The following is a 17609-nucleotide window of genomic DNA, read 5'->3' on the forward strand; positions in this document are numbered from 1 at the left end:
GGTGTTCTAAAACCGCGTGGACTATATAGCGCGGTTTATCCAAAACCGCGTAGTTTGATGTCGAAAATTTGATATTCCTAAGAGTTGTTTGGTGTTTTTTTGGTTTGATGTTTTTTAAATTTAAAATTTTTAGTGTTTTTTTTTGGTAGCTCTTTTAAAAATGTTTTTATAAGCCAAAGATAAAAAAAGAAAAAACTAGTTACTTAACCAGGATCCCGTGACACGGATGGGTCCAGTGTACTTGTGTTTGTTAACGTCGCTAGTGAAAGATTTGCCAATCCTGCTCACTATAATGGAGTCATCTCACAACGGACTTTCATGTTTCATGCTCCCTAGCTCTCTTTTTCACGCTCACGCTGCAGCCTTGTGGAGGTAGTGAGGTACTACTGCTCATGGGAAGTGCAAAATATTTGTCTTTTCTCTCCCACACTCACTCTCACTCGTCTCACCACCTTTTCATACTCTCTCTCTCTTCTGTCCTAACAACAAATGGTACACAAACTTTTATTATTTCAGTTCTTGACTATTTCCTTGTAAAGAAAATGGAAGAGTACCTCTTCTCTTTTTCTTCCTTCACACAGTAACATATTTATAGAGCTAGAGTATTCAAAACCAATGGGAGAAGATCATGAACAAAAGAGGGAAGGCATTGTTCTTGTTATAATTGTTGTTTTTGCTGCTTTGTCTTTAGTTTCACTCTTTCTTGCCTTCAGTTACTACTGCTACATCAGAAACAAGGTTTCTAAACAGTTGAAAACTCAAAAAGGTAACATTTTTACATGTTGTGTTTCTGTATTTTATGGTTGTTTGTGTTACACTGTAGCTGAGATTATGTTGAAATTGGTTTTGAAGGGAGTGAAAATGGTGGGAGGAAAACGAGGTCAGGGAATATTCAAGTTAGTGTGGAGAAAGGACTTCAAGTTTTCGGCTTTAAGCAACTTCACTCTGCTACTGGTGGTTTTGGGAAGGGTAATGTGATTGGGCATGGTGGGTTTGGGTTAGTTTATAAAGGGGTTCTTTCAGATGGTAGGAAGGTTGCTGTGAAGTTGATGGATCGAGCGGGGAAGCAAGGCGGAGAGGAGTTTGAAATGGAGGTTTGATGATTGATCCCTGAAGACTTTGTATATGGGAAATTTGTTTTGAGTTTGTTTGTTTAGTAATTGAGTTATTTGGTTTGTAGGTGGAGTTGTTGAGTCGTCTTCGGTCTCAGTATTTACTAGCTTTGGTTGGACATTGTTCGGATCATGACCGTAAATTGTTGGTCTACGAGTTCATGGCAAATGGCGGGCTTCAGGAACATTTGTATCCTGGGGGTGGTAAGTATAGGCAGTTCAATCATTATGATTTGTTATATATATCTCTAGTATGTTAATTATGGAAAATGCTAGACTGCAATGCTGTATTTGATGCGACCTTTTCTCTTTTCGTTGAATATGATTCTGAATTACCAGTATTTTCATAGATTAAGAGGTCAAGTTCTTGTTTAACCGGCTGAATTTGATAATACATAGTTGGCAAATTGTTCATTTCAAAACACAAAAGTGCATAATAGATACGTCATTGTTGATACATGAGAAGGCCTTTAGCATGAAAATAGCATGAGGATATGATAGTTTTAACTGACTTACAATCACTGCAAACACCTTCATGAAGATGCTACAGGGTTCTGTCCCAATTTGCAGTTTATATTTCTTTGGTTGTTAAATGTTATTCTTTGATTGAATGAAATGGAGGTATTGAACATAAGACGCACACACGGGTGACTAAAAAAGTTTTAGTACCCACACATAGTTCCACAATCATCAAGATGTTAGCCAAGAGGGAGCTGCGCACAGCTAGTGTTTCAGTAAGAGGTACATTGAATCCTCAGAGAGTTGCGCAGAACAATAAATTTGCTTGGGTGGGTCATGGTGCACTGTATCTAACATTGAACATGTAGAAAGTTCAGGGCAATCGAGTAGGGTTGATAAGATGAAGAATGTAAATTCAGGACCAACAGGTTCAGTTTGCTCAAAGTAAACTTGTCCATCTGAGCTAAATTTTTTACAAGTCTAGGATTAATGTAGTTGTTCTCACGGGTTCTCACGGGTGTAAAAGTTCTAATTTTACTTATACTAGATTTAGGAATTCATTGTTTGATAAACAAATAGAGGTATAGTGTAAATGATCATAGCTTGGTGATTTGTCAGTTATATGAAAAAAATTATTCTCCCCCCCCCCCCCCCTCCCTGCCTTTCCTTTTCAAATTGTTCCTCGACTAGTGTTCATTATAATTGGCAGTATATACAGTTCAATTAAAGTTGTATTTCGTCTACTTTCTTTTTCTGTTATCTTTTTGCTGTGATTACTTTTCTGTGAAATGTAGCCTTAACTGGAGTCAGCTAAAAGACTAGTTGGTAATATTCATAATGTAAGGGAGAAAGGATTCCTGTTTTATGAGGTGATGACGTGGATTTTTTTATAGAGCTTGAAAATTACTTTTGGCGCTAGCTTTAATTACAATAAGGTTTTGGACCTGGCCATATGGCTGGGTTCTTTTAGATATTTTGATGGATGGAAAAGGCTTCAATTCTGAGCAAAAGATACTCGTGCGACTTAGCTACTAATTCTACATGTGTATTAGTGTATATTTAGGTCTTTGAGAGTTTGAGCTGTACTTATATATGAAATTAGCCACATACTGAAAGGAGATCCACTTGACATCACTCCCTTTAGAGAGCGCCACCTAAGAGAGACTGTCCGCGTAAGGTCTCTGCTTTAATATAGAGGGGAGGATATATAGATTCATCTCAGTTTCCTTCTCTATATGGTTGATGCAGTGTGTGTGTTTTTAACTAAGCTAGTAAGCTTTAGACAGGCCAAACTTCGTCTTAGGTTTTCCAGTAAAAAAATATGTTATATTGATGCAATCAACCATAAAAATAATGTGACTTTAGTATTTTGCAATGTTTCACTGTATTAATTTATATTTGCAGATACTAATGGCGGTGCTTCAAAATTGGACTGGGAGACACGATTAAGAATAGCTTTGGAAGCCGCAAAAGGTCTGGAATACCTTCACGAACATGTCAGCCCTCCTGTGATTCACAGAGATTTTAAGAGCAGTAATATCCTCTTGGATAGCAATTTTCGTGCCAAAGTTTCTGATTTTGGCTTGGCCAAGCTTGGATCTGAACAGGCTGGTGGTCATGTATCTACCCGAGTTTTAGGCACCCAGGGATATGTCGCACCTGAGTAAGAGCCTATTTATTAATTTTTATCTCATTGAAATTAAAATTAGTCAACCATATGCACTCCGTCATTTCCTTTAAATCTAATTGTCCCGACTCCTGAATGATGAAACAACCTCCAGAGTTGATATTAAGCTCAGCCCCTTGTCCACCTTCTCTACATGTGCACACACGAACTTAGAAATAAAAAAAAAATGGAACACTCGATTATAGAATAGGTGCGGACACCTATAATTTTGAGATTGAAGGTTCCCTTTTCTTTATAGGTATGCATTGACTGGTCATCTGACAACCAAGTCTGATGTCTATAGCTACGGGGTTGTGCTCTTGGAGTTGCTCACAGGAAGGGTTCCAGTTGACACCAAGAGAGCTCATGGAGAAGCTGTTCTAGTATCTTGGGTAGGTTTATCATCTATCCTCTTCAGTTAATTTACTTGATTTACAAATAAAGCGATAAGTATTATCCTTGGTTTAACTTCTAATAATCTTAACTTGCTTGATGTTCAAAAGGCCTTGCCTCGACTTACAGATAGGGAGAAGGTTGTTCAGATTATGGATCCAGCACTAGAGGGTCAGTACTCGATGAAGGATGTTGTTCAGGTGGCTGCCATTGCTGCTATGTGTGTGCAGTCGGAGGCTGATTACAGGCCTCTTATGGCGGATGTTGTGCAGTCTCTTGTCCCTCTTGTGAAGAATCACAGGTCATTCTCAAAAGCTGGTAGCTGCTCTAGTTTCCATGTTACTAAATCTCCAACAGCGCATGAGAGCGATAAAGCTGTGAGGTAGCCCCACTGTATGTCTGTATCATGCAACTCTTGACGCGTTAGCGGTTTAGTATTTAGGTTAGGCTTGGTAAAAAGAATCTCTCATGCTTTTGAGGTTCTTAATTTTGAAAATATTTACCTAGTAAGATATATTCCCGAAGTTTGCTAACCTATCCTGTAGCTGATTTTCTGAAAACAATTAGCATTGTATGTTCTCTGTGGTTGTGTCTGCACAAGATGGACTGGAGTAGTTTTATGACTGAAGTTGTTGCATACTCCCACAGCAGTCTGGATTCCACATGGAAGATGCGATGCTACGCTGGAAACCGATGTGATTTTCCTTGATGCATCTATTTTAACACTTATTTGTTTGCATGTTTTTTTTCTCTTTCAATTGAACAAGTTGCTGTAGAGCCATAAAAAAATAGCCGCTTTGACTGGTTTTGGTACCATTCTAAATTCTTAAAATGGCAAACATGCTATTTTATGATGAATTTAAGCACAATCTGCCCAGGATTGATTTTTGAGTAGGCTGAAATTCAGGAGGGATTGAGGAGCTGATCGCGGACCAATGTCAAGTTCTGACCCTGACACATTGAGCCTTCTTAACCTCTGGATTCGTTTGTGGGTATGATTTTTGTATGACTAAGTCGTCGTCCTCAAGGTAGGCCTATGTAATACACTAACACACTCCGCGTAATTTGGTGAGTTTGCTCTATCTTGTGCGTACACAGAAGAAAATTATTCTCATTTTGTAAGACTACCAAGAAGACACATTTCTTGATACTAAAAAGTAGTGTTTGCAACTCTCATTTCCCAAGTGTGTGGCACAACTCTCTTGGAGTATAATCATGAAAGTAGTGTTTGCTATAAGATTTTGACTGAGTGCCTCCTGATTCCTGAAGTGGGACTGCTTTTGAAGGTGAAACCGTGAAACACGTGGAAGTTTCTCAACTTAAACCTTGGAATCCATCCTGCTTCTGTCGCTATATCTGTTTTCATGTTATGAAGAATTTCTGTAGTGTTTCCAAGAATTAGAGCTCCACTATGCGTTTGATTTTATTTATTTATTTGTTTGTTATGGTTCGCAATTACCTGCCCCAAATTAAATCTAGACCTTTATATTACAATCTTAATATTATGAGAAGTTTTCATAACTGGGATTACTCTGGATGAAAATTTAATTTCTACAGTACTTATTCATAATTTTAATTTCTACATTGCATTTTCATAAATAAATAAATTGATAAGGCGTGTTGTGTAAATGTGTAATCTAATTACATAAAGAAGATATTCATTTTGTTTAACCTTAAACTTTTGGAAGTTAGTGTAGATTCTACTGCAATGAAACATACTCCCTGACACACCACTTGTGAGTTGAATTTTATTATAATCTAACATTCTAATGGATAATTAGGATTTTTAAGCTGGGCAAAGTGCAAACAAAAGTCGATGGACACAAAGTCAAGGTGTCTTAATTCCTAATATAAGCGCATCTAGTGAATATGACCAATTTGACTTCAGTTCTTTTACTCGTACATTAATAAACCAAGACTGTGAATCGTCAAAAGAAAAAAGAAAAAAGAAAAAAGAAAAAAGAAAATCAATATGAGATCCCTTATACATTGAAAGTCATATAAGCTTCTATAATATTTATCGAAGATTCATCCGTTGGACAAGTTTGAGTCATACGGTGGAAATGTAGAGTGAGTCTCAGATTCCTTTAAATAATTGTTGTGGTTCTAATCAAAACTTCTCTCCACCCAAGTGACCCAACAATGAAAAAATGAGGGAGGACAATTGTCATGAAACATTCCATTCAGTGATGCAGAAACATTGAGCACTAGATTTCCCGGTTACAAATTAAGGTTAATTCTTTATTATTCACGAAATATTCTTTAAACAATGCATTTTTTTTTCGGAGATTGCAAAATTGTTGGATAACAGCATAACAGTCTAAAATTCACCTCCTAGACCCTAGTGAACGATTTGGTCATACAATCAGCATATATGGTTTCACCTTTTCCTAATTTGTAATTATTCCATATAACTTGCAAGTTGCAAGATGCATGTCAGCATGTAATCTGGTTTCTTCATTCAACTTCATTTTTAAAACTACTAGACATGACCTTAGTGAGGTTTCGAAAAATGTATCAAATTTTTTTTTTTGATAGGCATATCAAAATATATACATATCCACATCAAATTGAATCATCATAAAATCAACACTTTACACATGATTTATCTAGTAAGTGGTTGATAAATTGTCAAACTTGGATCAAGTCTAAGTATGTTTGATCTTTTTCAAAAAAGAAATTGTGATAGGGAAAAATGATTTTAAAGGAATTTCATTATTCCAAACAGGGATAGTGACATTGTCATAAGAGAAAAAATGAGACAAGTTTCCAATATCATTGACTTGCAAACCCCTTTGCCACCCACTACTTCCTGTAACAAAACTGATTTCCTCCAATCTAAAAAATATTATCAAAATGTTGGTTAATTGAGAACTTGTGGTTTGCAATTCGGGTCAGATCGGATCCGATTATACCATTTAAAGAAATAAAAAAATGATTCGAATATGGTATGACATTTTGGATCCATTCGGGTTATAGATCCAGATCTAATTTTGTGTTGAAAAAATAGATCTGGACATGGATGTAGTCCAATCCAACCCGGACCTGCTCCATTTCAAGTCCTTATCGTGATGCGCGACATCTTAAAAATGCTTCTCTTCACTTCAAAAGTATAGCACTAAGAAAAGTGGACCAGAGAAACTTCTGCACTAAAGTCCCTTTCAAAGTGACTTTTGCATTTTTCTCAATTTAGAAGTATCCAAAATTAACCGAACACCAAAATCGCACCTTTACTCAGTCATAGATTCTGTTTACATTTGTTTCTACTGAAAGTGACCTCTTAACTAATTTGAAGCAAAGTATCAGAACATACTTTGCATAATTGCACGCCTAGTGAAAGTGGCTTGAACTTTGTGAGATCCACCTATTCTAAGTCTTACATTTCCAAAATGGGCATTTATTACCTATATATAAAGGCTAAATTTATGGTGCGCGAGATGTATGGTGCGCCATTACATTTCGGCCACTCAGACCAAGGGGTGCGTGTGTATTTAATGGCAAAAGTACTGATCCAAAGGCCCATATTACCTGCGCACCATACGACCTGCGCACTGAAGACATGCTCATATATAAATGGGCATTTATTATGTATATATATATATAAACTATTTTTGTATTCATTATCTAAATAAAAAATTACAACAAACAACTAACAAGCTAGAAAAAATTACATGAGCTAAAGCAAAGATGAATAACAATAAACTCATGTAGATAAACCTTAATAGCTTCTTTTTCTGTCGGCCATATAGTGTTTGATGAACATCCACCAAACTAACACCAAATCAAAATCTTCAAAGCACCTATCTCCAGCCCGGTTTCTCCAAAAAGACCCAAAGGTCATAACAGAATACCTGAAAGTCTCAATCGTCAGAGTGACAACGCTTCTAAATGAAAACGCCCCACCAAGTGCATAATTGATTGGAATTCATGCCAAGATATCGATACACTAAGATAGACGAAAAACGAATCTTGAAACAGGCATCGTAAAGAATGAGAGGTGTAATTCAACAAACATAACCGACACACACCATGATTTCGTAGCATAAACTTATGACTCAAATTGGTGGGTGTGGACTTGCAACTGCAGTAAACAAAGATAAAAGAACAACGAGAACACCAAACCATAGTAAAAGCTATATACATATATGGCTTATTGTAGGTCTTATTAGGCGTAACACACTCCAAAGTGGTAAGTAAGAAAATCATAGAAAAATCCTTAACACAGCCACAATGAAGAACAATTTAGCCCATAACTAGTGTCGATCAAAAACGATTTACCGATCGCAAGTTCGTAACGGAAAAACCCATTATTACCCGTACACTACAATTCTTCTCGAACAGTTTTACACTGTTACTTGGGCCAAAATCATGATATTTGATGTCTAATTTTATATTTTTTTAATACTACTGCTAATTGTTTTATACGCTTGCCAATGCATAATACTGTACTAGGTCGTAGGCAACATCAATCCATGCAGTTCAATAATCCATGGAATTTATTACGGTCTCTAATCAGATAAGCAGTAAGTTGAAATTAGATTTGTTGGCCTAAATTCAATAAATTATCATATCAACATATATACATATCATATCTTTAAGTTTAATTACTGTTACTATCACAAAAATGATGTCTTCATTTTGCAAATTTCAATTTTCATTTTATTTAGATATGGAACCACCCAAATCAGAACACATGTGAGTTTGATTATTCGTGGTATCCGATCCATTGACAATAGTTACCTAAAACACGTGCTCTAAGATAAACATACCTACGTATAAAAATCGCCACTATAGATATTCTTTTTTCTCGTACTCTTCATTTGAATTATTGAGAGGAACATGCGAAGATTATGCAATGGTAGGTGACGAACTGACAGAAGGTCTTTGTGGAGTTGATTACAAGGGATATGATTGACTCTGATTATGTAATGCCAATCAAGAGCAATCACGGCATTGTAGAAATATTTAGTTGCCGTGTCCATTGTCAACATGACAATCCATGTACTACAAACGACACAGACATTGTAAAGTGACTCACTATCTGAAGTAAGACGAGTGTAAGACTAATGCTCTTAATTATGTATGTAGGAAAAAAAAAATAGCATTAGGCTTAGCAATATCATTTTCAGTTGGCCTTGATTGCACAAGCAACCTCCCTAAAACAGAAAAAGAAGAATAAGAAAAAACAAATCTAAAACCAGCTACTAAAAAAGACCCACTAAGGTTATCAAGGGCGAATTTGCTGTAGTCCCAAGTCCTGAGTCCTAACTAAGATGGCTACAGCATAATATAATGTTTTCTTAAGAAATCTTTGGATAGAAATCTTTGGATGAGGGTTACATTAGGATTTAGGATGGTTATATGGTTTTCAATTGGACAAAGATTATCGACAACTATTGGTAATGTATTTCTTTGTAGTGGTGTATATTCCGTGAGACTCTCACTCACACTTCCCCTACTGACATGGAGAGCATTTTTTTGTAACACAACCATACATATTATATTTAATATAATTCTTTTTACTGGAAAAAAAAAAAAAAAACAAACAAAAAACAGGATGGTTATATGGTTCAGACAATCAGACGCTACCAAAAAGTAGTGTGAATTTTTTATTTTTATTTTTTTAGGATAAGGTATAGTATGTAGGCTATATATCAGGTTGATTAGCATTCTTGGGAAGTATTAGTATTACTATCATTTAACAGTAAGGGGTGACTCGATCCATCCAGAAAATATCAATAAACTGGTACGCCCAAAGCCCACACTCCCACTCCCCAACTGGAGGTTTATTGAACGGATAAAAACAAAGAAAAAAGAAAAGGTTACAAACTGATAAGGGAAAATAGACTTCAATTAAAAAAAAAAATACCAAAGGCAGCCTAACAAATAACCATAAATTGTAAGACCAAAATGAACACAGTTCATGCAATCATGCAGGTAAGAACAACAGTTTTGTTAACAACTTCAAATTATTGTCCACCAAACAATAGCCAAAAGCATTTAAGACGCATAAAATTCTGTTTTCGAGACGTTACGGTCAAATTGTAGCACTTTCAGTTTAATTCTAGTCACCTTTCGTTTAATTCGATGATGAAATAAGAACACCTAAGTTGAGATAACACATTCCTGTTCAAAATTTCAAAAATTGACTATCACTTTAGTGCCGGCTCAACCCTTAATTTATCCATATATTTGTTTATTCTTATCTAATTTTATAAATAAAAAAACACCAATATGATAGTTAATTTGTTTACAAATGGATTTTCTATCACTAAATTTGGGAGTGAATTAATGTGGAGTGTATACAATCCAATAGTCCACGGCACAAATGACATCTCGATGTATTAATATGAATCCAATAGCTACAATCGCGTAGTAATTTCAGTTTTTAATTTCAGTTTTTGTAGGAATGTGCTCATTTAATCAAATTGTTTCATTAGAAGAATAAAAACAAATAGGAAATCCTACGTTTAGTAAAAGAATCTCCACATTCTATGCATTTTCTTTTTCTCTCTCTTAATTAAACCTTAATTAAAGAAATTGTCATTACACTTATCTCCTTAAATCTTTCTTTCTCACTTGTTCTATTTCACCAATTTCAAGTTTAACCATTTGTCAATTTCACTTTTGAGTTCTAAATAGTTAATCATCAATTCATCATTTAATACTCGCAGTTTGTGTGAAATTTGATTTGATTTGATTTTTTTTTTATTTCAATATGAATCTATTATTTTATTTATTTATAGTTTTGATATTTATTTGGTTACGTTCTTATCGTTTTTTCGTTCGATTTGAGTCATAATACTATATTTTCGCTCTTAATTATATTTATAATAAAATTGTGAATATATAGTGAATTTTTTTTGGTAATTATAAATGACCTAAGAAATAAAGGCCTCTTGCAAATAAAGGCCTCACTTAAGACTACATTTTGGCTTGAGCCGGCCTGATCATGTATAAGAGTTGTTACAGCCTCGGCCCATAAATTTCTGTACTGGGGCAGGGCAAATCTTTTTCTTTTCTTTTTTTCGATAATTGATGATTGTATTACAAGGATGAAAACAAAACTGATCTGCCCATCCAACTTTCAGATCCGCCCAATCTCGGAAAAAAACAGCTACGTTTTGCACTGTCACCTAAATCCAACCGGACTTCCATGCACTCCACCGCAGCACGATACCGGCACATTCAACTCCAAAGATGACCCAAAGGTCAAAATAACACAAAGCACCAGACTCTGGAGTAAGAGTCAAATTATGTTTATTATTTTCTATATACACACACTCAAATTATTTGATTATTTTATGTGTCTTATATGGTCGATTAAGTTACTCAGTCCAATCGGTTATTTCTCCCCCTCCCCATTCATTCTAAGCAGGCATCGAGGAATTTGGTACCAACCATTTCATCATCCACACTGAAACTTATCTTGCATCTTTGACTTCAAACATCTGATTTGTAGGCTTTTAGATTTTGTTGTTTTGAAAAAATAAATGTATAAGAGTTGTTACAGCCTTGTGCCATAAATTTCTGTACTGGGGCAGGGCATATCATTTTCATACGTATCTACTCTCATCTCCAATATAATTATTCTGGACTAAGAGTCAAATTATGTTTATTATTTTCTATATACATACGCTCAAATTACTAGATTATTTTATGTGTCTTATATGGTCAGTTACTCAGTCCAATCTGCTATCCTTTACCCCCGGTTCATTCTAAGCAGGAATAGGGGAATTTGGTACCAAGTACCAACCATTTCATCATCCACACTGAAACTTATCTTGTACCTTTGACTTCAAAACATCTGATTTGTAGGCTTTTAGATTTTGTTGTTTCTGTTTGGAGCTCTAGTTGACCAAGCAGAGTAAACTCTCTCTATTTCTAGCTGTGTTTGAGTTCAAAACCGCGTTATGGCCAATGGGCAGTAATCTTTGAAACTTAGAAAAAAAGTTAAATGTACAACTCAAAGGCCAAACGACTGTTGTTCTGAAGTCATATTGCATGCACGTAAAGTGCTATATATATTGAAGGGTCACTCATGTTTTCTTTCATCACAAGTTTAAGGTTCCAAGCTCTTAACACACATTAAGCTACTATTCCATTTGAGCACGTACCATATATATCATGGCTTCTTATACCAAATTCTTTGTTACGTTCTCTATGGTTTTTATTTTCCTTGCATGCTCTAGTCATGCTCAACTTTCTGCTAGTTTCTATGCTACCAGTTGTCCAACCTTGCTATCTATAGTGAGTACTGCCATGAACCAAGCTGTGTCGAACCAGCAAAGAATGGGGGCTTCCATTCTTCGTATGCATTTTCACGATTGCTTTGTACAAGTATGACTCCACCGATTCTTATATTATCACTTTTACAATTCGGCCTGTTCTTCTCATTAGTCTTTGAGCTAATTAAGGTAGGCTCAACCTTAATGATGAGCTTGTGATGGGGTCATTGGACGCAATACGCCTACACAATTCCGCCATTTTGGCTGGCCTTGAATACATATATGATGAACTTGAAAATCTTGATTTTATTATGCTATTTCTTGCCACTTTTATTTGTTGTTTGATTGGGGGATCTACACTGCACACGCATACAAATCCTACAAGAAAGTGATCGATTTCTTACAATTTTTTCACCCCATGCCGGCTTGATCGATCGTTTAGTCATGTGTTATGTACTTATGTCAAAGAGCCAATTAAGGTCTGCAGCTTTGCACATCCTATACACGGAACTGTGTGACGAACATTCAAGTACGTCTGCATTTTGCTTCCAATAATGTTGATTACAGTTGTCCTAATGCCATTTGCATTAAGGTGGCTGTCATTACATTGTGTTTAATTTGTTTAGACTTAGATGTAGTTGTTATTATGTCACTTTTCCAATTCTCCCTAACTAAATTCCACAGTTTATACTTCCAGTCCATAGAAAGTATTGACTATTTATCAAGTTTTCTGTTTGATTGGAAATTTTATTTTAAGATCGAATAGACTTGTCACGTACTTGTCTTATTGACCCAACAAAAACTATGTTGTATGCTGCTTCAGGGTTGTGATGCATCGGTCCTACTGGACGATACAGCGACATTCACAGGGGAGAAAAATGCAGGCCCAAACCAAAACTCACTTCGTGGGTTTGAAGTGATCGACACCATTAAAACCAGAGTGGAAGCTGCCTGCAATGCAACAGTATCTTGTGCTGATATCCTAGCACTTGCAGCAAGAGATGGAGTAGTCGCGGTTAGCTCTTCCACATGTCATCCAGCTACTACTTTAATAATTATCATGTCCCCTGCATGGTTAATTAGATTAATTAAGTTAACAGTTCATCTCGTAATAATTTTCAAAGTTCTGATAGTGACATTAATTGTATATATAAAAGAGGTGGCTTTGAAAAGGATTATATTGCCTATATTAATTAATGTTGCAAACACTGTTGATTATTAACTTCAGACAAAAGCGATAGGTTGATGGGGAAAGGTTTTGATCCTAAATAATGTGTTTTCTTAATTTGGCATAACTAACCATGGGTGAGTAGCGTAGTCTCCGGCATCTCTTGCCAAAGACTATTAATCCATATTTAAGGGGATTTGGTCTTGGGGATTTTTTTTTCCTTGAAAGTTCTTTTGATCTTTACAAATATTTGGGAAGAGTAGTTCCAGTCTACAACAGCCTTTTGACACCCTATGGAACTTGTATAATTTGTTGACTGCAGCTTGGTGGACCATCATGGACTGTCCCGCTTGGTCGCCGTGATGCCAGAACAGCTAGCCAGAGTGCAGCCAACAGCCAAATCCCAGGCCCAGGATCCAGTCTTTCTGCTCTTACCACTGCATTCGCTGCCAAAGGTCTCAATGCACGAGACCTAACTGCGCTTTCCGGTAGTCACACAATAGGTCAAGCGAGGTGTACGGTATTTCGTAACCGCATTTACAATGATACCAACATTGATCCTGCTTTCGCCACATTGCGAAGAAGGGGTTGCCCTACCACCGGTGGGGATGCCAATCTAGCACCACTGGACATACGTAGTCCGGTTGCGTTTAATAATGACTACTATACAAATTTAGTGGGTAGGCGTGGACTACTTCATTCAGACCAAGAGTTATTCAACAATGGGACTCAAGACACCTTGGTTCAAACTTATAGTACTAATAATGCTCTTTTCTCAAGTGATTTTGCTGCTGCCATGATCAGGATGGGCAATATCAATCCACTTACTGGTGCAAATGGAGAGATTAGAAGGAACTGCAGAAGATTAAACTAATCTCATAATATTTTTGAGAAAATTTAGTATACTAAAATAATGTGTTGTAAGCAATACAGTCATTTGCTTTTCAGGTGGAAAGAATTTTAGAAATGTTTTAATTGAATGAAAAAGGCATGAAGATTCATGCAGCCTCAAATAGGCCAGTAATAACTAATAAGATATGTATTTCAGTAATTGGATTTATTTGTGGACTCCCTCTCTCTAAATTCTTAAACCCTACTTTCTCTCCTTGGCTTATTTACAATGAAAATGTAATGACAATCACAGGAACAATGTGGAATCAAAGACATGATAACAAAGAAATGCGAAATGAACTAGTTTGTTCGATTTCCTTTTTTTCGACGTTGGTACGGTCAGATGTAAATTGAAAAAATTGTTGTAAGAAAAAAATAATTCTTATTTAAAAACCAAAAAAATCGTGTATGGAAATAATTATCAATTTTGCTTAGAAAATAAAAAAACATGTTCCCTTTATGGCATTTGGTGTATATAAATTATATATTAGAAAAAACTAGAAATTTTTTGCTCCTACGCGCGTAGGAGAAAACAATCTCTTATGCATATCTTGTTGGGTGTGGTCCTCGCCGCATGAAGATTCACTACTGACTGTGAAGAAGTGAAGGGGCGGACGCCCCCTAATTTGCCTCGGAGAAGGGCTGCACACCCCCTAATCTTACTCAGCAAAAATCTCCAAGATGTGTAACATCAATACGTACTGGAAATTGTGCATTCACAAGAGGCGTACTCCCACTAATATGCCTAGCCCAAGGGGGCGCACGCCCCATGACGTGCACAGTTAAAAGTCCGGTTTTTAACAGACAAACCGAGTTAATTTGGAATTTCGTTTCACACCGAAATTTTAGAATCCTATATATATATGAAGTTAGGGTTGTTTACCCACAATTAAGTCGTACAAGAGAGAAAACCGATTTTGAGAGCAACCAAAATTGAGAAAAAACTCTTGCAAAGAGATAAAACTTGTAAAGAGATATTAGTAAAGAGAGAGATCTAATAAATTTGGAAAGACTTGAGAGGAGTGATTGTAATCATCATTCATACTCTTATAAAAGGATTGGCTATTGTGAAAGTAGGCATCATTGGCCGAACCACGTTACATCTTTTGTCTCATTGTGATAAGTTTTACTTTACATTGTTATTGTTTGTTTGTGATAGTTAATTCCATAGCTTAGGTTTGTGGTTGTTGGTTGTAGTACATGAATTGAAAGCTTATATTTTTTATTGGAGTTTAGAGTGTTCGTATTCAAGTTATCTTAGTGGGGATCGATTGGTATCGTTTTCTACAATAAGTGGTATCAAGAGTCGTGGTTAGATCAATCATAAAGGTTGTTATTTCAAATCTTGCTCGAAAGGTATTTGATTAAATTCCTAAGAGAAGGTTTCGGTTGAAATAGTTTGTTCAGATGGATCATTCTATAAACACTCGTATAACTAGTCTAAATAGAATTAACTACACTATTTGAAAAGCCAAGATGGAAAATTTGCTTTATTGCAAAGACTTGGCACAAACCATTGATAATGGAGGAGTAAAACCGGATACATTATCCGCGGTTGATCGAGTGGAGCAAGCTTGATAGAAAAGTTATAAGGTACATTCGACGTGCAATGGATTGACGATAGTGTATTCCACCATGTATCCCAAGAGACTACCGTTTTTAGCTTGTGGAAGAAACTCAAAGACCTTTATGAGAGGAAGTCTACCGGAAATTAAGTGTTATTCATTAAGAAGTTTGCTAACTCGAAGTACAAAGAAGATTTTTCAATGTCTGAGCATCTTAATGACGTGCATAATACCATCAATCAGTTGCAATTTGATGAAGATTCATATGGGTGACGAAGTTGAGGCTTTGTTACTATTGAACTTTCTACCCGATAGTTGGGAGACTTTGACAGTTTCTATTGGTGGAGCCGCTAAGGACGAAATCGTTTCAATAGAAATGGTTACTAGTGCATTGTTTAATTAGGAGACAAGAAGGGGTTCACGGAGTAGCTCCTCTCACTCAGAGATCATTGTCACAGAAAAGCGGGGGAAATGCAGGATTAGAAAACCACCTCATTCTAGAGGTGATGACATAAGCAAATCTAGGGTGAATCTAGAACTCCTAAGAAAAAGAGATAATGTTACTATTGTGTCACCAATGGTCACTTCAGATATGAGTGTAGAACACTAAAGAGGGATGAGATGAATAATTGTGTACATGAATATATGGGAAAGAGGAATGGAAACACGAGCCAAGATACTAGCATATTAATAGACGATGAACTAGTGAGAATTGTGTCAAATTGTGCTGAGTGTTGTGTTAATACCACTACACCAGAAAAGGTGTTTACTAACGGTTATATCTGTTAGCTCTAGGGCGTCACTCTCACTTAGGCCAAAATTAGTAACGGATATAACCGTTACTGATAATAATTTTAGTAACGGTTATATCCGTTACTAAAATTCTTTGTAACAGATAGCTAACTGTTGATGGCCCGATTAAATTTGTCATTTCTAACGGATATATCCATTAGTATAATTAGCGGGAAAAGATAATTTGGTTTGTCACGGAAGTATCCGTTAGTAATAGATGTGTGACACAGTATTAGTCAACTCGTTTGTAACAGTTATATCTGTTACTAAACTTTTAATCCAGGAAAAAAAAAATCCTATGGTCAAATTGTATCCGCCCTGCATTACAAATATCTCTAGCACATCTGACTATTCCATTTTACAAACACATCACACCACAACAACTCAAGTAACAAATCCAATAACAAAAAAAAGCCACCAATTAAACTCTATAGAACAAAGCCTCCAATCCAGATCCCAATTTACATAAAAACAGAAACTACATGTCAATGAGCTTTCCTATTTCCTTCTTTGATTCATTTCAACCATACACAAAGAAATACATTGACAAACATAACAAGCAAAGTCAGTCTAGCCTTTCAACATTGCTCCGTATTATCTTCAAATAGAGAATGATTTGTTCAAATAGAAAATGAGTGGCTCCACAATTACAACAAAATAACAACCTGTAGAAAAGATAGCTTTCGGCCTCAAAAAATATTTGAGAAAGAAATCAGAAAAAATTGTAGAAAAGCAACAACCCTTCAATAAACAATGCAACTTGGGTCAAAGCAACAACGAAAATATATTTAAGACTTACCAAGAGTTTTTCATCATTGCATGAATTTCTGACAAACCCAAAAACCTTGCATTTGTCTTTTAGCAAAACGAAACCAATCTACTAATCTAGCAAAAGAAAGAGAACATATTAGGCATATAAGTTCTAGTTGTATAGTTTCAGTACATAAAACACATGATATTCTCGCTATAATAAAAATATAAGTTCAGCCTAGCTTCCAAAACCCTTCACGTCTTCATGAAACCCATCCTAATTATATCAATTTCCTTTAAGGAATTCCATGCCTCCTCCCTATATTTATTGGTAGATGTTATGTTTTTAATTGCTAGACATTAACAACTCCTTGTTCCAATTACGAACTAGTTTGTATGCTTTTAACAACTCGATCACTTTTGATGAGTCCTCAAAACAACTTCCACGCGCACATGACCGCTCCGGCCCCCCTACCCTTTCCTTTTCCCACACATGCACAAAGACCCACCCACCCAACAAACAAACACAAGCACACATACATGTATTAGAAACTCAATGGATATACCCAGTAAATGAGTATTTAA

General features: G+C 35.9%; 2 protein-coding genes across 2 annotated transcripts; both read left to right on the forward strand.

The window, feature by feature from the left end:
- The first annotated feature begins 234 nt into the window (after window positions 1–234).
- LOC147518680 (Protein kinase superfamily protein) lies at window positions 235–5028 on the forward strand. Its single transcript, XM_086590462.1, has 6 exons — window positions 235–766; window positions 853–1094; window positions 1181–1316; window positions 2976–3234; window positions 3497–3629; window positions 3741–5028. The coding sequence occupies exons 1-6, from the start codon at window positions 616–618 to the stop codon at window positions 4014–4016; spliced, it is 1197 nt and encodes a 398-aa protein (XP_086446588.1). The 5' UTR covers window positions 235–615; the 3' UTR covers window positions 4017–5028.
- A 6590-nt stretch (window positions 5029–11618) lies between these two features.
- LOC147518681 (peroxidase P7-like) lies at window positions 11619–14086 on the forward strand. The gene is made up of 3 exons (XM_086590463.1): window positions 11619–11970; window positions 12682–12873; window positions 13349–14086. Exons 1-3 carry the CDS (start codon window positions 11758–11760, stop codon window positions 13898–13900), a joined length of 957 nt encoding a protein of 318 aa, XP_086446589.1. The 5' UTR covers window positions 11619–11757; the 3' UTR covers window positions 13901–14086.
- Window positions 14087–17609: the final 3523 nt, after the last annotated feature.

This window comes from Coptis chinensis, chromosome 2, assembly GCF_015680905.1.
Source record: "Coptis chinensis isolate HL-2020 chromosome 2, ASM1568090v1, whole genome shotgun sequence".
Taxonomy (NCBI): domain Eukaryota; kingdom Viridiplantae; phylum Streptophyta; class Magnoliopsida; order Ranunculales; family Ranunculaceae; genus Coptis; species Coptis chinensis.